At 47.0% G+C, this 22,823-nt stretch overlaps 1 protein-coding gene and 1 long non-coding RNA gene across 3 annotated transcripts in view; one reads left to right on the forward strand and one right to left on the reverse strand.

Annotated features, from left to right (window-relative positions):
- Positions 1-22,823, forward strand: part of LOC112610093 — a 43,933-nt gene that overhangs the window by 17,533 nt on the left and 3,577 nt on the right. The window contains exon 2 of the long non-coding RNA XR_003116278.1: positions 6,172-6,289. This is a non-coding gene — a long non-coding RNA (uncharacterized LOC112610093). The remainder of the gene's footprint in view (positions 1-6,171; positions 6,290-22,823) is intronic.
- SP2 (Sp2 transcription factor) overlaps positions 1-22,823 on the reverse strand; it is a 32,784-nt gene that overhangs the window by 3,773 nt on the left and 6,188 nt on the right. For both annotated transcript variants that reach the window (XM_025363423.1, XM_025363424.1), the window contains exons 2-5: positions 9,264-9,340; positions 7,523-8,497; positions 1,917-2,229; positions 81-255 (exon numbers count right to left, since the gene is read on the reverse strand). In XM_025363423.1, coding sequence (XP_025219208.1) covers positions 81-255; positions 1,917-2,229; positions 7,523-8,497; positions 9,264-9,340 — 1,540 coding nt within the window. The remainder of the gene's footprint in view (positions 1-80; positions 256-1,916; positions 2,230-7,522; positions 8,498-9,263; positions 9,341-22,823) is intronic.

The raw sequence follows: 22,823 nt of genomic DNA on the forward strand, positions 1-22,823 counted from the left end.
TTGCAGCTCTGGACAACTGTTCAGGAGGAGCTTGGGGAACACAGGCCAGCCTTGTGGCTTGGCTCCTCTCCTTGAATTACCTCTTCTCCCCATCCTTGCAGTTGGGACATGTGCAGGCCATGCGGCGCCGCTTCTCCCCAGGCTGCGTCTCTCCGGCCAGGGCTTGTTCCATTTGCAGCTGGATCTGGGTGGGGCTCAGCCCACTGATGGTCAGGTTGTTCCCAGAAACATTCTGCACTGTCAGCTGCTGCTGCCCTGTGGGGACAAAGAGGACAGAGTTCAGGGCGAGGAAGCCTGAAACCTCGAGTCAACCCTTCTGCCCTTCTGCGCATGACAAAGATGACAATCATAGCAGCTATTTTTGAGAGCCTGCTATACGGTGGATACCGTTTTAGGGACCTTGTATATATTCACTCATTTAATCTTTATGACCCTATAGAATAGGTACTATCAGCACTTTACAGATGAAGAAACTGAGGCTCAATAACAGCAAGATCACACAGCTAGTAAGTGGTAGAACACAGATCTGAACCCAGGAAGCCCATTTCAAAGTCGGTGCCCTGAACCACTGTACTATGTAGGCAGAATTTGCTTCAAAATATTGCCCACATGATTTCAGTTGGGAAGGGACTTGTCTTAAGACATTTCTTCCTGAATCTCCTCCAACCTTAGGCCCTTGTGAGATACCAACTCTGCTTTTAGGAAAGTCTCCAGGAATTTCTGTTCAAAAGACAGAGGTCACAGGCTAGGTACAGTGGCTCATACCTGTAATCTCAGCACTCTGGCAGGCAGGACAATTGCTTGGGCCCAGGAGTTCAAGACCAGCCTGGGCAACATAGGGAGACCCCCACCTGTACAAAAAACTAAAAAATTGGCTGGGCATGGTGCTACATGCCTGTATTCCCAGCTACTCAGGAAGCAGAAGTAGGAGGACTGCTTGAGCCCAGGAGGCTGAGGCTGCACTGAGCCATGATCTTGCCACTGCACTTCAGCAAGGATGATAGAGCGAGGCCTTGAGGCCATGTCTTTAAAAAAAAACCACACACACACACACACACACACACAAAAGAGGACACAGTTCTATGGGCTTTGGGAAAAATCAGATGCTCTAGGATGCCTTATCCTCTTGGGGGTTACCTCAAGAGGGAAAAGCAAATGTGTTAAAGTGCTAAAAATTCATTAAGGATGGGCTGGGTATGGTGGCTCGCGCCTGTAATCCCAGCACTTTGGGTGGCTGAGGTGGATGGATCACAAGGTCAGGAGTTCAAGACCAGCCTGGCCAAGATGGTGAAACCCCGTCTCTACTAAGAATACAAAAATTAGTGGGGCATGGTGGTGGGCGCCTATAATCCCAGCTACTCGGGAGGCTGAGGCACAGATCGCACCACTCCCCGCCAGGGGAAGCAACGGAAAACTCCATCAAAAAAAAAAAAAAAAAAAAATCATTAAGGATGAAGAGAAATTCAGAGAGCTCCCCCTACATAAGGAGCCATTTTTGCTAGGTTGCTCCAATTTTTCCTCTGGTTATTTGCAAGGCTGGTTTCACAGCATAAATCTCACCACTGAACTGAAGTGCAGCACAAACTGTTCCGACTGCCAGGGCCTCCCTTTTCTTCCAACCTTAACTCAAAGCTTTCTCCTCCAAGAAGCCGTTTTTGCGTTTGGATGTTAGTTGGAAAGTTTTCCGAGTACATCTGTCTTCTCTGTTTTCAGCTGTCAGATGGGGACATGTGCCTTAAACTATCTCTGAGTGCTATCGTAAGGACTAGGTGAGAAGCTGCAGGTGGACGTACCCTTAAGCTATGATGGACAGCATCCTCACTATTGTTACTGGAAATCCCGGGGCCAGCCCATAGTTTCCACCTGCTAGGAGCAGGTACCACTGCCAACACCCTGGCCACAGGGGCCATCCTCACCGCCTGTGTTGGTGATAGTGACAGGCACGCCCTGGACCTGGACACCATTGATGTTGATGGTCTGCATTGCCTGGGCAGCTGCCGCCAACTGGGCTGCATTCAGGCTGATGATGCTCCCGGCGGGGGCAATCTTTGGCAGGGGACGCTCTTTTCGGAGAATTGCAGCTGAGTGCTTTTTGCTGGTCCCACTCAGATGGGGAGCACGGGATGCAGGGCTGCTACAGGTGGTGTTAGAGGTGGCTGCAGCTGTTGCTGGGGGGCTGTCCTGGACAAGGACTGTCTGCACCTCACCGGAAGGCGTGCGGATGTAGACCTGGGAGGGGCCAGAGGAAAAAAAGTCAGTGACCGGAAAAGACTGGGTTCCTGGGGCTTTCAAATGTCCCTGCCCAAGTGAGAACTGGGGGCGCCTGACAGCTAAAAGTCTCTTCAATTCACCCAAACCTACATTTATACACAGCTAATGCTCAACAAAGGGCTGCTGGCATCCTATACTATGCTGGCGAATGTTGACTATTGATTTGAAATCAAACGTTGAATTTACTTAGCATGGAAAAAGATAATTGCCAAGAATCAGAATTGGAGATTTAGAAGGCAGTGCACTGTGAATGACCATCAACCAAATGACACAGGTTCACTTTAGTTTTTAAGAGCCACATATTACAGCCCACGAATTCCAGGTTATAGTGAGCTATGATCCCTCTACTGCACTTAGCTTGGGTGACAGAGCAAGATGCTGTCTCAAAAAAAAAAAGTTTCTGGTCTTTGTAATCAGAAGAAGAAGAAGAAAAAAGAGCTACATATTAATGAAAAACAACTTTTCTCCAATTCAGATTGGAGAAAAATAAAATATGCTCATTGTTGGTGAGAGAGCAGAAAACAGGCACTTACTCGTATATTAGGCGTGGAAGTATGATGTGGGCTAACCTTGCTGGAAGGAAATTTGGGAATATGTATCAAAAACCTTAAAAATATGCATGTTAGAGGCTGAGTGGGACAAGGAGGGCATTTGTAGCGGGGAGGAGGGTGTCCGTGGTGGGTAGGGAATGGCGGTGGCAGGCTAAGGAGGGTGTCCCTATGGGAAAGCTAATGACTGTGGGAGACTGGCTGCATACCTAGGACTTATCCAGAAAGGAAGTATGTTAAGGATAATAGGAGTGAGGGCTCTCACTGTCACAGAAGGGAGTTATGGAAAGGGAGAAGGCTAGACGGAAGGCTGTGGTGCTAGATGGGAATTAGAGACATTGGTGGAAACTCATGGGTTACAATATATACAGACAAAGAAATACAGATTCAAATGTGTTTATATGTGTATGTGTATATATTTGTGTGTGTCCTTATATAAGTTTATCTACATCTATCCATGTAGGCATTGCTTCGGTACGTCTGTTTATATATACTTCCTAGCTGTGTCCGTTGAGAAGGGCTAGGACCAGCCATGCCCAGTAGCAATGAGCTTACCTAGCACCCAGGCCTTAGCTTGTAACTCACATGCTCCACTTAAAGGAACCCAGGCTCCTTGGAGAAATAGCTGATTCCAGGGTTGGGGCAGGGAAGGTACAAGAAAAGCTTGGAACACTTGTACTAGAAAGTAAAGGAATGCTTACAGAATGGTGGGGACTTGAAAAGATACAAGCCAGCTTAAAGGGGAACCCACTGGCCAAATCTAGGTCAATGAAAACATCGAAATAATCTTTACGGATTATAACCCAGTGAATAAAACAGGAATCTGGCCAGGTGCGGTAGCTCATGCCTATAATCCCAGCACTGTGGGAGGCAGAGGCAGGCAGATCACTTGAGGTCAGTGGTTTGATACCAGCCTGGTCAACTTGGTGAAACCCTGTCTCTACTGAAAATGCAAAAAAAAAAAAAATTAGGTGGGAGTGATGGCGCACGCCTGTAATTCCAGCTACTGGGGAGGCTGAGGCAAGAGAAGTGCTTGAACCCGGGAGATGGAGGTTGCAGTGAGTTGAGATTGTGCCACTGCACTCCAGCCTGGGTGACAGAGTGAGACTCCATCTCAAAACACAAAAAAAGCAGCAATCTGTGAGTCCATAATGACGTAAATAAATAAATGAGGAGGAAGAGGATGACAGAATTAAAAGAGGCTATCACATCCTTCAATGAGAGAAACCAGGAATCTGAGAAGAAATGGTTGACCCTAAGGCTGAGGTTGGGAAAATGTAAGGAATGAAGTTCAGAGACATGCTACAACAGGATGAACCTTGAAACATTATGCTAAGTGAAAGAAGCCAGTCACCAGACACATGCTACAACATGGATGAACCTTGAAAACATTACAAATAGACTAGTAGTTGCCAGGGGCTGCTGCAGGAGGAGGAAATAAATGGGGAGTGATGGCTAAAGGGAGTTTCTTTTTGGGGTGATGAAAATGTTCTAAAATTATATAGAGGTAATGGCTGCACAACTCTGTGAATATACTAAAAATCACTGAATTGTATACTTTAAAAGGGTGAGTTTCATAGTATGTGAATGTCTCAATAAAGCTGATTTTATTTAAAAAAAAAAAAAAAAAGAATGAGAGCCTGTTAAAGGGATATAAGAGCCGACCTGAAGGCCGGGTGTGGTGGCTCACGCCTGTAATCCCAGCACTTTGGGAGGCCAAGGCGGATGGATCACGAGGTCAGGAGTTCAAGACCAGCCTGGCCAAGATGGTAAAATCCCGTCTCTATTAAAAAAATACAAAAATTGGCCGGGTGTGGTGGCTCACGCCTGTAATCCCAGCACTTTGTGAGGCTGAGGTGGGCGGATCACGAAGTCACCATCCTGGCTAACCTGGTGAAACCGTGTCTCTACTAAAAATACAAAAAATCATCTGGGCGTGGTAGCACTCGCCTGTAGTCTCAGCTACTCGAGAGGCTGAAGCAGGAGAATTGCTTGAACCCAGGAGGCAGAAGTTTCAGTGAGCTGAGATGGCGCCACTGCACTCCAGCCTGGATGACAGAGCAAGACTCAAAAAAATAAAATAAAATAAAAAGAATGAGGAAGTGTTTCAGATCAAAAGAGGCTAAGGAGACAACTAAACGTAATGTGTAATATTGGATCAGATCCTTTTGCCACAAAGGAATTAGTGGGGCAAGTGGTGAAAACAGAGTGTGGTCTTGGAATTAGTAGTGTGTTTCATTGCTAATTTTCTGGGTTTGACAATTGCATTGTGGTAATGTAGAATGTCCTTGTGTGTAGGAATTAAAGCATTCAGAAGTGACAATCATGGTGGCATGGAGGATCATGGTGGCAATTTACACTCAAATGAGTCAAAAGGAAAAAAGTTCTTTGTAAAAAAAAATCCTGCTGTGATTTTGATTGGGGTTATTTTTAATTCCTGGATTATTTATGACTGTGCTTCTTCTCACTGAAACACTAATAAACATCTCATCTCTTAATTTTTTTTTTTTTTTAATAGAGACAGGGTCTCTGTCACCCAGGCTAAAATGCAGTGGAATGATCATAGTTCACTGCAGCCTCAAACCCATGGGTTCAAGTGATCCTCCCACCTCAGCCTCCCGAATAGCTGGGATTACAGATGTGCACCACCACGCCTCACTAATTTTTTAATTTTTTGTAGAGATGGGGTCTTGCTATCTTTCCCAGGCTGGTCTTGAATTCCTGGGTTCAAGCGATCTCTAGCCTCAGCCTCCCAAAGTGCTGGGATTACAGGCATAAACTACCTCACTTGGCCCATTTCTTAGTAAATATGCAAATCTCATTCCCAGTTTTCTGATATGTGCCCCTTTTTCAAATCACTGATATTTTTTGTCTGATTGTGTGTGTATGTGTGCATATGCATGCATGCATGCGTGTGTGTATTTGCATCTGAAGGTTCAGCAAGCTTTTTTTATAAAGGGCCGGAGAGTAAATATTTGAGGCTTTGTGGGGCATATTGTCTCTGCTACTTAACTCTGCTACTACTGTTGTGCAAGGGCAACACAAATGGACGTGTCTGCACTCCAGTTAAACTTTTTTTACAAAAACAGGTGGCTGGGCTAGATTTGGCTTGAAAGTTGGTCACAGACTGCAAACCTCTAATATAGAATACAAATTTTTAAAAAATGTATGTGTCCTTGACCCACTTTTAGGGATTTATTGAGCTATAAGATTGGAAACAGCTTAGATATATACAGTTAACAAGGTATCAGTTGTATAATAATCCGCATGTTGGGATGATATAAAGCTGTGTAGTCATGAAAAAATAATGCTGTAGCTAAATCTTTCTGCATATGCATCATTATTTCCTTAGGGAAGACCTGGGATTAAGTCCTGTCCCATCAACCTCAAGATATGGAACCTCATGGAAGGGAGGGAGGCAATGCCGAGGATGTGCTCCTGAGCAGGTGCCACAATTCTTCACCTGTCAGGTAGGTCTGATCATGGGAATTCACAGATACTGTGATAAACGACTTATAAAAAAATCACCTGGCAACATAAAATATGCCAGAAGGGTGAATTCCTGTGTGACTTCTGTGTCCACAGTTCAAATTCAAGGGCTGTCTTCTCCACCTGGGAAATGATACAACTTCCCACTCTCAGTCATTCGGTTCTCCCTCTATAGACAACGAGGTCATAAATTCCTCAATGGCAGGAACTTTTTTTTATATTAAAAAATAAAACTCCCCAATTTTAATGGTAGCACCTGCTACACATAAGACACGAGAGTCAAGGTGGAAGATGGAAGAGTGTGGGGTCTGAAGTTACAAATCTCAGCTGACTCCTGGTTCCTGTCATTTGTGCCCTATTTGATCCTGGAAACTTCATAAATGATCTGAGTTCTGGGTTCTCCATCTGCAACATGGACACAATTACTGGCACTTAGTAGGCATGCACAAAGAATAAAACTTGCCTCATAGAGCCAAAGAGATTCCAGAGTATTAGGGTACATTAATAAATGCCAAAAATAAGAACATTCTTGTTGGATTCAGCATCCCAGTTTGGCAGGAAGCAGTGGCTCAGCCTGGCATGGTGGCATACACCTGCAGTCCTGGCTACTCAGGCTGAGGTGGGAGGATTGCTTGAGCCCAAGAGATTGAGACTGTAATGATCACATCACTGCACTCCAGCCAGGACAACCGAGTAAGACCCTATCTCAAAAAAAAACACCCTAAAACAAACAAACATTCCAGATGAATCTAGCCGAAATATTCCTGCTATAAAGCTAGGCTGCTCTTCCTGTTTTTATCTTGTCATTAATAATGATCAGCATTTTTCTCATTAATTTTCTTACTTTACATAAAATTCTATGGACTGGAATGTTTTCATTCTTGTTAATGTTTTGAGTATGTAATTCTATAATCAAAAATAAGTGTTATTAAAAAGTATGTATCTGTCCCCTTTCCATCCCCTGAAAAAAAACCCATAAAGAAAAAGGGCCAAAATATCCCTATGTTTCATCTAATTTCTAAAGATAAGCAGTACTTGGCCCTGTGAACTAAAGAGAGCCCATTGGTCAGGTAGAAACGGCCACTTACTGCCCACCCCAAAAGATACTGACTCTCAAAGGTCAGATTAAGCTGGGAGATGATCAGCATCATCTTCAGAGCAAGCCAAAAAGACGTAACCAGAGGAGGAGGAGGACAGTATAGGGAGTGTGGTACCTGAGTAGGTGTCGGCTCAGCTGCCTGGATCTGAAAGTTCTGGGAGGGCTTCTGGGGGACAGTGGGGAGGGTGGCAGATGCCGCCTGCACCACCCGCAGAGCCTGCTGGGGGATCTGCACCACCTGCTGCTGCTCGGCCTTGGGGGGCACCACCTGGACCTGCTGGACCACAGCTGGCTGGCCCCCCCCAGGGCTCTGAACAATGAGCAGGTTATTTCCTGCTTGGATGATGTTGTCCGCGGTGGTCTCGATCAGCACCGTCTCCACCTGCTCAGCCACAGCCACAGGGGGCTGGGAGGCAGGAAGGCTCTTCTTCCTTGCTTTCTTGTTAGTCTTAGACAGTGGGGTTGGGGGGCTTTCAGTGAGGAGCTGAGTGGGGGCCCCAGTGTCACTGGCGTTCACGAGGTTGTTGACAGGCAGAGTGAGCGTCACATTGCCGCCCCCACCTGTCAACTTCACCACATTGGCCCCGCTCTGCACGGGGGTGGTGGTCGTACTTGACTTCTGGATGGGGGCTGGCTTGATGGGGACAGGCTTGTGACTGGACGGTGAGGGGGTGATGATGGCTTGGTTGGTGCCAGGGATGATCTGGATCTGGTTGGTGAGATTGGGCTGTACTTGGATGGTTTGGGAACTGCTTGCCTGAATCTGAGGGACTGCCTGGTACTGGATATTAGCATTTGATCGGGTCCCTTTGTTGATCATGGTGGGATTCTGGATAGCAAACACGAGCTGCCCTCCAGGATAGGAGGCGCTCAGTTGTGACCCCTGAATCTGAAGTATATTTCCTTTGGAGGACAAGATTCCAAAGCTATTCTTGCCGGGGCTGAGAGGGAGAGGGGCAGGTTTGATAGGGACAAGTTTCCGCGGTGTGGGCTGTGGGGGAGCAGGAGGTGTCACAGCAGCTTCAACTGCTGGAGGGCCAATTTTGCTACATGTTGCAGCAAGCAGGGCTAAGGGAGATGGCTGGGAGTCCTGCAAAAAAACAGCAGAGAAAAGGAATGAGACAGGAAGGCCCGCTGCCCAGCCGCCTCTGTCCATGATCCTCTCTTCTTGGCGGTATTCCACGCCACTCTTCCCCACCTCCGTGGCAGGCATGTTGCCAGCACCCTCCCCTGCTTGGCTGCTGTCTCCCCTTCTCTACTGGTTTCTCCATTAAGTGAGGGAGAAAAGGTGGACAGTGTCTTTCTCAGGAAGGAATCCCTGGCCGCACCCCACAGACAGGGTAAACTAACAATGTGAGCTGACTTCCTACTACCCACTGACCTTGTTTCTAAGGACAGTGAAGCATGTTTGGCTCTTAGATGGAGTTTTGTTAGCCCACCCCAGGGACTGAGGGGTCCCTGATTGCTCAACTGAGGAAAGGAGGGAGGAAAAAAGAAATGGAGGGGCAACAGGAGGAATAAATACTTCAGTAAAGGGCTTTTTAGTACTCAGAACATGTAACTTTATAGATTGGGCTACACTTTCGAGACAATGAGAGAGCCTCTGTTTTCCTTTTCCTTTTTTAGTGAGGTCTGGTGGAAGGAACACAGAGTTTAATCCTTGTTTTTCCCGCAGCCCAACTGTGGCACCTGAGGTAAATGGCCATGGTTTCTCAGTAAAGAAAATGTGGCTAACTGAACCTTCCCCAGTCTCATAACCTAGGGTATTTATAGTTAGACAGTGAAGAGAAAGTGTTTTCGGTGAGTCTGTCCAGGATGCTACAGCCCCAAGCCCTCGGAGCCCAGTGCCTACTCGCCTGTGTGGTGGAGGCAGCAGGCTGCAGGTAGTCACTGGGACTGACAGCAGCAGTGGCAGCCATGCTGGTCTGTGGATCTGTTGGAAGAAAAGAGATGGAGTAATGTATAAGATGCCCAAAAAGAACGCAAGCCCACTTGCCTCAGATTTTCTTTCTTTTCTTTGAGACGGAGTTTTTGCTCTTGTTGTCCAGGCTGGAGTGCAGTGGTGTGATCTCGGCTCATGGCAACCTCCCCCTTCTAGATTCAAGCAATTCTCCTGCTTCAGCCTTCTGAGTAGCTGGGATTACAGGCGCCACCACCATGCCCAGCTAATTTTTGTATTTTCAGTAGAGATGGGGTTTCACGATGTTGTCCAGGCTGGTCTCGAACTCCTGACTTCAGGTGATTCACCTGCCTCGGCTTCCTAAAGTGCTGGGATTACAGGCGTGAGCCACCACGCCTAGCCATATTTTCTTTTTGCCTCTATTTGTTGCTGCTTCTCCAAGGGAAGTTAAAGACTTTTCCCCAGACTTCCCCACCCTGGGTTGACAGCCTTACATCTATTTCAGTAGATTACTTTCTCCTCTCCTCAGACTCAGCCATCTGAGGCTGTGAGGACAGCTGGTCCTGCTGTCGTTGGACTGCCCCCTCCAGCCACCACAGAGTCTGAGATAACACAAAAATAACCAAGACTATACCAGGACTCTCTTCTGTAACTCAGCTATGCCCTCTCTGATGGGCACTGCTGGCTCTCCATAGCTAAACTGGAACTCCTCTATGGTGGGCAACGGGAGCTCCCCAGCTAATCCTCTAGCTCAAACTCAAGCCTCCTGTTCACTCCTGCTGTAGACAGATGCCAAAACTGAGAGAGAAGTATCGCTCAGTCAGTTTTTTGGACAAGGAGGACACACCTGCTCCATTCCCAAATCTTGAGTGTTTTATGCTCAGCCTTCACCACAAAGGCTGTTGTCCCCAGGCGGCATATACAGCACATGGGTCAATTCTTTTTTTTTTTTTTTTGAGAAGGAGTTTCACTCTTGTTGCCCAGGCTGGAGTGCAATGGTGCGATCTTGGCTCACTGTAACCTCTACCTCCCAGGTTCAAGCGATTCTCCTGTCTCAGTCTCCTGAGTAGTTGGGATTACAGGCATACACCACCATGCCTGGCCAATTTTTGTATTTTTAAAAGAGACAGGGTTTCACCATGTTGGTCAGGCTGTTCTCAAACTCCTGACCTCAGGCGATCCACCTGCCTCGGCCTCCCAAAGTGCTGGGATTACAGGTGTGAACCACTGCGCCCGGCCTCATGGGTCATTTACGTGAATTTACACTTTTTACATAGTACAATAGGCATGGCCCCACAGGCATCAACCAAGACTCGGTAGATCTAATGACTAACTGGATATAACAAGGAGAATGAAAACAGAATAAATTCTATTTTTGTTTCAATGTGTATATATTTCTATACATGAATATAACCAAATAGGAAAAAGTCTTAAGCCATTATCTCCTAGTGGTTGAGTTTTGTTTGACTTAAATTTATTTTGCACCTTGTTTTTCTGTACTTTTTCATTTTCCCATGATAAATATATTCCACTGTACTTTTTTTTTTTTTTTTTTTGAGACGGAGTCTCGCTCTGCCGCCCAGGCTGGAGTGCAGTGGCCGGCTCTCGGCTCACTGCAAGCTCCGCCTCCCGGGTTTACGCCATTCTCCTGCCTCAGCCTCCCGAGTAGCTGGGACTACAGGCGCCCGCCACCTCGCCCGGCTAGTTTTTTGTATTTTTTAGTAGAGATGGGGTTTCACCGGGTTAGCCAGGATGGTCTCGATCTCCTGACCTCGTGATCCGCCCGTCTCGGCCTCCCAAAGTGCTGGGATTACAGGCTTGAGCCACCGCGCCCGGCCATTCTACTGTACTTTTTTTCTTAAATAAAGAAAAATATGGTTGAGGAAGTAATGAAGGGACTCTCTACTGTGCACTTAAGTCATCTAAAAGAGGCCAGGTACAGTAGCTCATGCATGTAATCCCAGCACTTTGGGAAGCCAAGGGGGGAGGATCGCTTGAGCCCAGGAGTTCAAGACCAGCCTAAGCAACACAGTTAGACCCTGTCCCTAATAAAAATTTTTTAAAAAGAAAGAAAAACAAGATCAGGAAAATGAAAGTCATGAGAATTTTAGGAGAAAGAATCTATGCCATCTTAAAGTTCATAAATCACTAAAGAAAAGAATACCAGGCAGAATCAGATTTCGATCCTGGACCTTTGGAAAGCAGATTTCACTAAGTACAGAAATAAGAGGGGTATTACTTTGAAGACTCAAAGAGACAAAAAGGCTCAGGGTGCATTCTGCTTGGAAGGCTGAGACGGAAGGATCACTCAAGGCCAGGAATTTGAGGCTGCAGTGCCCTATTATCACACCTGTGAATAGACAAAACACTCCTGCCTGGGCAACATAGCAAGACCCCATCTCTTAATAAAACAAACAAAAAGGCTCAGGGGTTGAGTCCTTGTAAGGAATTTGGCAAAAAGAGGACAGGTATTGGGCTGGGTGTGGTGGTTCACGCCTGTAATCCTAGCACTTTGGGAGGCTGAGGCAGGCAGACTGAGCTCAGGAGTTAGAGACCAGCCAGGGCAGCATGGTGAAACCCCATCTCTACTAAACATACGAAAAATTAGCCGGGCGTGGTGGCAGGTACCTGTAATCCCAGCTAAACGGTAGGATGAGGCAGAATCATTTGAACCCAGGAGATGGAGGTTGCAGTGAGCTGAGATCGCACCACTGCACTCCAGCCTGGGCAAGAGTGAGACTGTCTCTAAAACAAACAAACAAACAAACAAACAGAGGATAGATACTGGGAAAGCTTCTCTGGAAGAACAATTCTTAAATGGGGAAAGGTAAAGGAAAGGTGAAGGCACTGGACGAAGTGACTCATGCCTTTAATTCCAAAACTTCGGGAAGGCGAAGTGGGAGGATTGCTTGAGGCCAGGAATTGGAGACCAGCCTGGGCAACAAAGGGAAACCCTGTCTCTATAAAAAATTTAAAAATTAGCCACACATGGTGGCACATGCCTGTGGTCCCAGTTACTTGGAAGGCTGAGGTGGGAGGATCACTTGAACCCGGGAGGTCGAGGCTACAGTGAGCTGTGATCACATCACTGCACTCCAGCCTGGGTGATGGAGCAAGACCCCATCTCCATTAAAAAAAAAAAAAAAAGATGAAGTGGAAACTGAAGCCCTGGATAGGTGATGAGCTGGTAAGAAAGCACACCAGTGCCTTAAATGGTTACCAGGCCTGAAGTTCACACAAACTGTACTCCAGAGGGGGAGACTTTGCAGACACAACTGCAAATGTGTGTGGAGCCAGAGGGCAGCTCTGGGCAAAATTATATATGCAGATCCTGTAATATTACAGGCACTGATCCTTGGCAAAATCCTAGAACAAATGATTGAATAGTACTGTAACTACTGAGGAAAGGAAGGAGTGACCACAAGGAACAGCATTATAATATAGAAGAACAGGTCATGCTGAACAAATCTGTTTCTTTTTATAGGGTTTTGGAAGGATACATCAAGAGCATGGTATACACCAGGTATTTTATTTCAATAGGCATCTGGCTGACATTTTCATAATATTCTTGTGAACAAACAGGGAGGAAACTTGAGCAATATGATAGTCTAGTTTGGGGCTAAACTGAGCATGCCTCCACCTAAGTGCTGAGAAGTCTGCTGCTGCAAGGTGTCTCGAACTGGGGTGGGTCTCAGGACCAGGGTTCACAGGCATCTCCACAGAGGCATTTTTATTCTTTCCTTATATTTTCACTGTGATGATTTTTTTTTTTTTCTTTTTGAGACGGAGTCTCACTCTGTTGCCCAGGCTGGAGTGCAGTGGCGCCATCTCTGCTCACTGCAAGCTCCACCTCCCAGGTTCACGCCATTCTCCTGCCTCAGCCTCCCCAGTAGCTGGGATTACAGGTGCCCGCCACTATGCCCGGCTAATTTTTTGTATTTTTAGTAGAGACGGGGTTTTATCATGTTAGCCAGGATGGTCTTGATCTCCTGACCTCATGATCCACCCGCCTCGGCCTCCCAAAGTACTGGGATTACAGGCGTGAGCCACCGCGCCCGGCTGATCTTTTAGTATTTTTAGTAGAGACGGGGTTTTGCCTTGTTAACCAGGCTGCTCTCAAATTCCTGACCTCAAGTGATCCACCCACCTCGGCCTCCCAAAGTGCTGGGATTACAGGCATGAGTCACCGTGACCAGCCACAACAAAGATTTTTATTTGTTTGTTTATATTTATGTAGAAACAAGGTCTTACTCTATCACCCTGGCTGGAGAGCAGTGGCATGATCTCAGCTCACTGAACCTCTGCTTCCTGGGCTCATGTGATCCTCCCACTTCAGCCCCTCAAGTAGCTGGGATCACTGGTGCACACCACCACACCCGGCTAATTTTTATATATTTTCTAGAGACGGGGTTTCACCATGTTGCCCAGTCTTTTCTCGAACTCCTGGACTCAAGCAATCCCATTGCTTCAGCCTCTGAAAGTCCTGGGATTACAGGCATGAACCGCCACGCCCAGCCCAGTCATCTTTTTAAAAATGAACATATATCATAGATCACCAGATAACTGCTGCATAACCAAGTCCTGCACATTTCAGGGCCTGTGTGTGTGTTTACAAGTGCACTGTGTGGGCTAATTAGGACAACGTCATTCTGCACATTTAGTTCACAATACATCTGTGCAAAGTGAAAGATGACATAACTTCAGAAGCAGTGGGAAGACTGGGTCACCCTGACTAACACGCTACAGGATGCGTGTGCAGAACTCAAGGAGCCTAAGTGTCAAGTCTGTGCCGTGCTTACAAGGAAAAGCCATGATTTGGGTTCAGTCAAACATCACCCTCTCAGAATGATGCTGATAATTTGAATTTTACTGGCTTTTTTTGTAGTTACATATGTGAACTTTACAGGAGCTAGATCGGTGAGCTGACACACAGATTCATGTTCATACAAAATTAAGTTGTAATATTGTAATGAAAATAATCTAAGCCAACCCCAAACCATTTTTCCTTTAGAGTGGTGGTGTTCAAACTATCAGACCACAAACCACAGTTACAAAAACAATTTGCACCAAGACCCACCATATGCATACATACACCACACATTCCTGTCACATGCTCACGCAATGAAAGTTTCCTGAAACAAAACTCTCTTATTACATGTGACAGACCGTGATATTTTTCTATTCTATTTCAATTTTTTAAATGCTGGCTGCGACCCACTAAATTGGTTTTGTGCCCTACAGGCTGGAAAACTTAGGCTTTAGAATGGTATTCACCACCCAAGTTCGGCAAAGATCTAGATGACAAGTAAAACTTGCGGATGTTGGCGGGCCTGTAATCCTAGCACTTTGGGAGGTTGAGGTAGGTGGATCATTTGAGGTCAGGAGTTCGTACCAGCCTGGCCAACATGGTGAAATCCTGTCTCTACTAAAAATACAAAAAAATTAGCCAGGTGTGGTGGCACATGCCTGCAGTCCCAGCTACCTGGGAGGCTGAAGCAGGAGAATTGCTTGAACCTTGGAGGTGGAGGTTGCAGTGAGCTGAGATCATGCCACTGCACTCCCGCCTGGGTAACAGAGCAAGACTCGGTATCAAAAAACAAACAAACAAAAAAAACCTGCAGATGTCACAAAAGTGAGAAGGATTGTAAACACAATGGGTATCGGTAATAGGGTTCAAGGACATCTTAAAAAACTGGTAGGTACAATGTTTAAGAACATCAGGCTCCATACCTAAATGAGATTCTGACTGTGTGGTTCATTAGTGGGATGGTCCCTCTTAGCCTCCTCCAGTGCCCTCTGTAAAACAAAGGTAATGTCATCCTTCTAGGATTTCTGTGAGGCTCTAATAATTTATATGACAGCATCAAGGGTTTAAAGGCTATATAGGCTTTAAAGTTTAAGAAGTCTTGGCCAGATGTGGTGGCTCACGCCTGTAATCCCAGCACTCTGGGAGGCCAACGTGAGCAGATCTCTTGAGCTCAGATGTTTGAGACCAGCCTGGGCAACATAGTGAAACCTTTTCTGTATATTAAAAAAAATAAAAAAGTTGAGTAAGTCTTCCACTTAGGTTAAAAAGCCAATCACATGCATAGAGGGAAGAAAGAGTCTAATAGTGCCACGTGGAAAAGCCCCAGAGGTTTTTGACTTTAAGCTGAATGGGGGCCAGCACAATCTAGATATGGCTGCCAAAAAGGCTACTGCAATCTTGGATTGCATTTCTAAAAGTTCAGTTATAGAACAAAAAAATAATATCCTCCTGTAGTCTGCATACTTGGGCCACATCTGGAGCATCAGATTCTGTTCTGAGGGACATTTTAAAAGGGGGATTTTCAGCTGGAGCTTGTTCAGAAGACAGCAGCAATGGTTGTGGCCAGGGTGCCAGAGTGGGGACATGGGTTCAAAGGGTAGAACCAAGACTCCTGTGTGGACATTTTGAGGTAGATTTTAGTTAACACAAGAGAGAACTTTGCAAAGATGAAAATCAGTTGCCTTCCGAGGTACTATGTTCTCCCTTCTCTGGAATCACTTAACCAGAGGCAGGACATATGTCCCTGCTGGAGTCAGGATGTTGAGATGGCGTGGAAAGTTGGACCAAATGATCTTTAAGATTTTTATTCATAGCCAGGTGCAATGGCTCATGCCTATAATCCCAGCACTCTGGGAGGCCAAGCCAGGCGGATCACCTGAGCTTAGGAATTCGAGACCAGCCCGGTCAACATGGGGAAACTCCGTCTCTACTAAAACTACAAAAATTAGCTGGGCATGGTGGTGCACACCTGTAACCCCAACTACTCAGGAAGCTGAGGCAGGGGAATCACTTGAACCCGGGAGGCGGACGTTGCAGTGAGCCAAGTTCGTGCCACTGTAGTCCACCTGAGCGACAAGAGCAAGACTCCGTCTCAAAAAAAAAAAAAAGATTTTTATTCACTGGAAGAAAGTACAGTGATTTAAAATAAGTTTTTTTAAAAAAAGATTTTTAGACTCCTCAGACCATGTTGCTGATAAAAATACAAGATGAGTTTGTTGCTGGCAGAACTGCAAAGGAAGGCAATGGCTCTCCCAGGAGGCTCCCCCAGGGCTCAGGTTTGCTTAGCTAAAATTAGTGAATGACTCTCTTAGACATCCTCTATTATAAAACAGAAGGGCCATAGGATCCGTGCAGAGTGTAAATGAAATGAGACAAAATAAAAACTGGCCTAGTGTTTCTTCATCATCTCCCTCTCTCCCTTCTCTGTAGTCCTTATTACCCTGGACTCAAACTGTTTGGACACTGGGCTGGGTTCTGAGTGATTCTTCAGTTAGGAGGTTAAAGCAGAATCTACTGAAGCTGCAGACTGCTGGTGCTCCACGTTGCACCATTTCAGCTTGTTTCATTTTCCTTCCCAGCTGGTTCCTGAAATGCTCCTATAGATCTCAAACCAACGTTTGCAAGTATCTTCCCTAGTGTCACTCAGAGCTTTATGGCCACAGGCTGCAGACCTGGGCAACCAAAAGAGAGACCGATCTCCCTGCCACTACAGAATTAACCTCCTGGAATTAACCATGAAAAGGAAAAGAGAGGCATTTCCCACTGATGTTTGGAAATGAAAAGTGGTTAAGAAGAGGTAGCATAGATACCTAATTGTAAGGCTATGATCAAAGGCACTTTAGAACCTCATGAATTTGGAACCTTACATTTAAAATATACAATTTGGACATAAATTGTGCTTAACTTTTCTTTCATACTATTTTTTTGTTATCGTTCTTTTTTTTTTTTGAGACGGAGTTTCGCTCTGTCACCCAGGCTGGAGTTCAGTGGCATGATCTCGGCTCACTCCAAGCTCTGTCTCCCGGGTTCACGCCATTCTCCTGCCTCTGCCTCCCGAGTAGCTGGGATTACAGGCATCCACCACCACGCCCGGCTATTTTTTGTATTTTTAGTAGAGACGGGGTTTCACCGTGTCAGCCAGGATGGTCTCGATCTCCTGACCTCGTGATCCACCCGCCTCGGCCTCCCAAAGTGCTGGGATTACAGACATGAGCCAAGGCGCCGGCCTCTTTCATACTATTTAAAGCGAGCCTAAATGGTGTTTGAAGATTGCAAAAGGACTCTTAGTAAGAATAATTGTTTTATATCACTTCCGCTATTTTAATAGTGCCACTTGCTTTTAACAGTAGTTTACATCCAGTCACGGAAACCGACACCTAACAACATAGGTAAGTGGGATTAGTGCATATTCTTGAAAAGAAAAAGCTGCACTGCTTTCCAAGTTATATCATTCAGACTTTTCATTAAGTTAGGTTGGCTAAAACTTTCCCAAGAGTCCCTAGGCTGGTGAAGTTTTACAATGATTTACTATACAAGCAATAGTACCTCTCTTAGGCTCCAAGGAAAACTGCAGGGGCATCAAACAAGGTTTGAAGGCAGCATGGGGTAGGGATGGGGTTGCAGGTGCCTGAAGGGACCACACACAACATTTCTTTCCCATATTGGAAACCAATTTAATTCCAAAACCAGCAGAAAAGCATCCCGACTTTCTGGACTCTTGATGTACTACTGATCATCCGCCTCTACCTCCTGTTCCCTCCAGCACAGCCTCACTTCTTACCCCCTTAGCCAAACTTGGTAGAAAAACTGCTGGCACCCTGCTGTCCCCTCCCTCCTTCCCTACTTACTCATTTCCCGGCAGCATTAGGACGTCTACCCTGGCACTGTGCTCATGCTGCACCTGCCCAGGTCGCCAGCGACCTCCTTGCTGCTCAATCCAGCAGCCCCTCCGATGAGTGCCTCCTCCTCGAAATTCCCATGGATATTCTCCCACCTCTCCTGCCACCTCTTCCCCTTGTGGGCTCCTCTTCCTTTGCCACCCCTTAAATACTGATGTTCCCCAACATCTGTCCTTTCTCCTCACCCAGCACCCTTTCCCTGGGTGACCATGCCTATTCGCATGGCTTTACGTACCTTCCACAGGCTGGCAACTCATAGGCCTGTGTCTGGTCCAGATCTCTGCTCCACGTGTTAGACCTGTACATCCAGCCCTCTGTGCATCTTCCACTAGGGCTGGCCACAGACACTTGGAACATTGAGCTGTCAGTTTTGCCCATTCTTTCTCCAGCTTTCTTACCCTCAGCCACCACAGGCCTTCTTCCAGATCCTTGAAAAACTTTCGTCTCTGCAGCTGTCTTTCCTTGCTTACAACTCTTTCTGTTCTCTTCACTAGCTAAGACCTCACCCTTCAGGTCTCTGGCTGTTTGACTTTCCCAGCATAATTTAAGAGCCATTATGTAACAGGCATGCCATTTCCTCAGAGTGGCCTTTCTGGACCCCTGAGACGAGGTTAACTCCTTTGGGAACACTCACTACCCATTAACTAATCGTGAGCCCGATGTATGCGAGGGCTCCCCAGGGTGGGCCATGTCTGTTTGCACCACTAAACTGTAGACACCAAGCCCGGCACATGGCTCACGGCCACCTTCAGTGCCTATGGGCTGTATGAATACCCTGGGTTAAAGCAGCCTCTTTTCTGGTATCTCCAATCAGGACAAAACCTGAGTATCCCCCTCACTGCCAACCAATCATCAAGTCCTCATGACTCCACTTCATAGACAAACCTCCCTGTAGTGTACCCAGGCTCCCCATCCTCATCACCATGATCCACCTGAGATATTGCCCACGGCCTCCAAAACTGCTTCCTGGCCTCTGGCCTCCCCCTTAGCCAGCCTCCACAATTTGGTCAGAAGGCTCTTTTTAAAGTGCAAATCCCATCCAGCTACTCTCCTAATTAACCCCCTCAATTGTTCCCTGATGCTCTTGTGATAAACTTATAAAGGCCAGAACAAGCTGTCCCTCCCTGGTCCACCCCCCTGATCTCTTGCCCTTCCACCTCTCCCAACACACACTTCAGCTTTTCATTTCTGGAATTAAAACATGCCACCCTGTCTCACTTGGAGCCTGAAGCACACTCTCTCCCATTTGCCTGGTCAGCTCCTGTCCTTCAGAGCTCATTTATACTCTCACTCAGGGAAAGCCTCTCCTGACCTCCTCCCACCTCAAGTCTGGGGCAGGTGACCCTGCTGCCTGCCAGTGCATACTCCAGGCACACTTCCACACTGTCCCACCAACAGAGCTGGGAGTGTGTCCCTGTCTCACAGGTCTTTCTAGGCCTGACTCGGGGAGAGCACGTAACAGGAAGAGAGACCTCTGAGCCCTGGCCACCAGGCTTCAGGCTGTTCAACCGGTCCTTTCACTGAGAATGCTACCCTTGAGACCCAGCAAATGAGAAAGGGCGCCTACAGAAATACCACAACAGTAGGCTTTAGGAAGCTTTTCCTTCTGGAGAGAACTTGGCTCCATCTCCACAACCCAGGCCTTGGGGGTAACGGCTTTTTTTGCCTGTGGGTTCCTGCCATCGTGGCTCTGGCTTTCTTGGCCTTTTGCTATGGTATTTCCCCTGGAGGAATTTCACACTGTGCAAACAGTCTTTCTGTTGGCTATTTTGGTCAGCTCAGCTGGGCCTTAAGCCAACAAAGCAGTTTCTAAGCCCAGGCTTTTCCAGTTGCCTAGCCTGGAAGAATTCAGAGCTGGTGAGGGAAAAGCATGCCCTGGCTGGTTTTAGAGAACAAAGTTGGACCTCAAAGAAAGCTGACAAATGGGGTAAAAGAATTCATTTGGATGAAGAGAGCAGCAACCTTGGTAGTGAAAGACTCCAAATTGTGCTGAATATTTCAATGAGAAGCAAACCTCAGCAATCACAACAGCCATTATGTGGCTCGGTGGGCATGGTGGCTCATGCCTGTCATACCAGCACTTTGGGAGGCCGAGACAGGAGGATCACTTGAGATCAGGGGTTCAAGACTAGCCTGGGCCACACAGCAAGATGCCATCTCTACAAAAAATGTTTACAAACTAGCTGAGTATGGTGGTGTGTGCCTGTAGTCCCAGCTCCTTACGAGGCCAAGGTGAGAGGATTGCTTGAGTCCAGGAAGTCGAGGCTGCAGTAAGCTATGATTGCACCACTGTGCTCTGGCCTGGGTGACAGAGTGAGACCCTGTCTTTAAATAATAATAATGTTAAATAAACAAATGAATTAAAACCATGATAAAAGAGCCCAATAACAGTAAAACAAATTTCAATGGCTTTCATTAAACGAGAACACCTCTGGGCAGTGGCTTGCTAATACCACAGGCCGAAGGAAGGAAGAAGGTGAGTAAGGAATGGAGATCTTGTCTCCACATTAACCCTTTACTGAGCTTCTCATCTTCCCCCACCCCCCATCTCAGACCCCCAGCCTCAGGCAATGACCCTTAGGTATGTCCACGATTTCACCAAGAAGTTAAAATTTCCCTCATCAGCTAAGATCCATTATGTCTTCCCTTCTCCTCAAGCAAAACTCCTTGCAAGAGTTACCTGTATTTCTCTCCTGCTAGCTTTTCTTAAACCTGCTCCAACCAAGCTGCACCCTCCCCAGGCATGCCACCAAAACTGTTCATGCCACCTCAGCCTCCCGAGGAGGTGGGATTACAGGCATGAGCCACTGCGCCCGGCCTCTTCTTCCTTGAAACACTTTCTTTACTTTGCCTCTAGGACATACTTTGCTAGTCTCTGGCTAACTTCTCCCATATCTCCTTTGCTAGTTCTTCCTCTCCTCTCAAATTCTAAATGATTGGGTTGCCCCAGGACTCTGTCTCAGGACCTTTCTTTTTTTGGTTTTTTTTTTTTTTTTTTTTTTTTGTTTGAGACGGAGTCTCGCTCTGTCGCCCAGGCTGGAGTGCAGTGGCCGGATCTCAGCTCACTGCAAGCTCCGCCTCCCGGGTTTACGCCATTCTCCTGCCTCAGCCTCCCGAGCAGCTGGGACTACAGGCGCCCGCCACCTCGTCCGGCTGGTTTTTTGTATTTTTTAGTAGAGACGGGGTTTCACTGTGTTAGCCAGGATGGTCTCGATCTCCTGACCTCATGATCCGCCCGTCTCGGCCTCCCAAAGTGCTGGGATTACAGGCTTGAGCCACCGTGCCCGGCCAGGACCTTTCTTCTGTCTACACCTGTTTCCTAGCTGATTTTGTCTAGTCTCGTGGGTTTAGAAACCAGTAAGATACAGATTCTATATAATTTTAACTCTCACATTTCTATCTCGACTTGTATATCCAACTGCCTACTATCTCCACTTGGATGTATTAATAGGCATCGTAAATCTAACTAGCCCCAGCTGGGCGCGGTGGCTCACGCCTGTAATCCCAGCACTTTGGGAGGCCGAGGCAGGTGGATCACCTGAGATCAGGAGTTGGAGACCAGCCTGGCCAACATGGCGAAACCTCATCTCTTTTTTTTTTTTTTTTTTTTTTTTTTTTTTTGAGACGGAGTCTCACTGTGTCTCCCAGGCTGGAGTGCAGTGGCGCGATCTCGGCTCACTGCAAGCTCCGCCCCCCGGGTTCCCGCCATTCTCCCGCCTCAGCCTCCCAAGTAGCTGGGACTACAGGCGCCCGCTACCGCGCCCGGCTAGTTTTTTGTATTTTTAGTAGAGACGGGGTTTCACCATGTTAGCCAGGATGGTCTCGATCTCCTGACCTTGTGATCCACCCGCCTCGGCCTCCCAAAGTGCTGGGATTACAGGCTTGAGCCACCGCGCCCGGCCTGAAACCTCATCTCTACTAAAAATAAAAAAATTAGCCAGGTGTGGTGGCGAACGCCTGTAATCCCAGCTCCTCGGGAGGCTGACGAAGGAGAATCGCTTGAACCTGGGAGGTAGAGGTTGCAGTGACCCAAGATTGTGCCACTGTACTCCAGACTGCGTGACAGGAGCGAGACTCCATCTCAAAAAACAAAACAAAACAAAAATCTAACTAGCCCCAAACAGTGCTCCCGATATTGTCCTAATCCTGTGACTCCTTCAAAATTCCCCACTGCAGTGAATGAATAGTAACTCCATCTTTCCAGCTGCTCAGCCCTAAAACCTTGGGAGTTATCCTTATCTTTTTTCCACACCCTACATTTGACAGCAAACACTCGTATCTTCAAAATATATGCCCAAGCTGACTGCTTCTACCACCTCCTCTGTCATCACCTAGGTCCAGGTTTCTATCATGTCTCCCATGGATTAACCTCCTAGCTGCGCTTCTGACCTTGACCCCATCAGTCTATTCTCAACGCATCTAGAGTAAGACCCATCACACTTAAATGAAACCGTGTTATTTCTCTGCTCAGAAGCCCCCAATACCATCCCATCTCCCACTCAAAGTAAGAGCCAAAATCTCCATCGTGACACAGAAGGCCCCTGGGGGACCTGACCTCTTTCACCTGCCCTGTCACTCTCCCTCTCTCACTGCTTTAGCCATGCTGGCTCCCTGCTGTTCCTGAACATACCAAGTATGACCCCTGCTGAGGGCCTTTGCATTGCTCTTCTCTCTGCTGAGTTCTCACCCTCCTCCTCTCACCCCAGACAGAACAAGGCTCAATCTCCTCCCCACTCCTTCAGGGTTTTATTCAGATGTCACTTTATCATTGAGACTTTCCCTGATCACCCTATGTAAATTGCCACCTCCC

The sequence above is a fragment of the Theropithecus gelada genome, chromosome 16, assembly GCF_003255815.1.
Source record: "Theropithecus gelada isolate Dixy chromosome 16, Tgel_1.0, whole genome shotgun sequence".
In the NCBI taxonomy this organism is placed as follows: domain Eukaryota; kingdom Metazoa; phylum Chordata; class Mammalia; order Primates; family Cercopithecidae; genus Theropithecus; species Theropithecus gelada.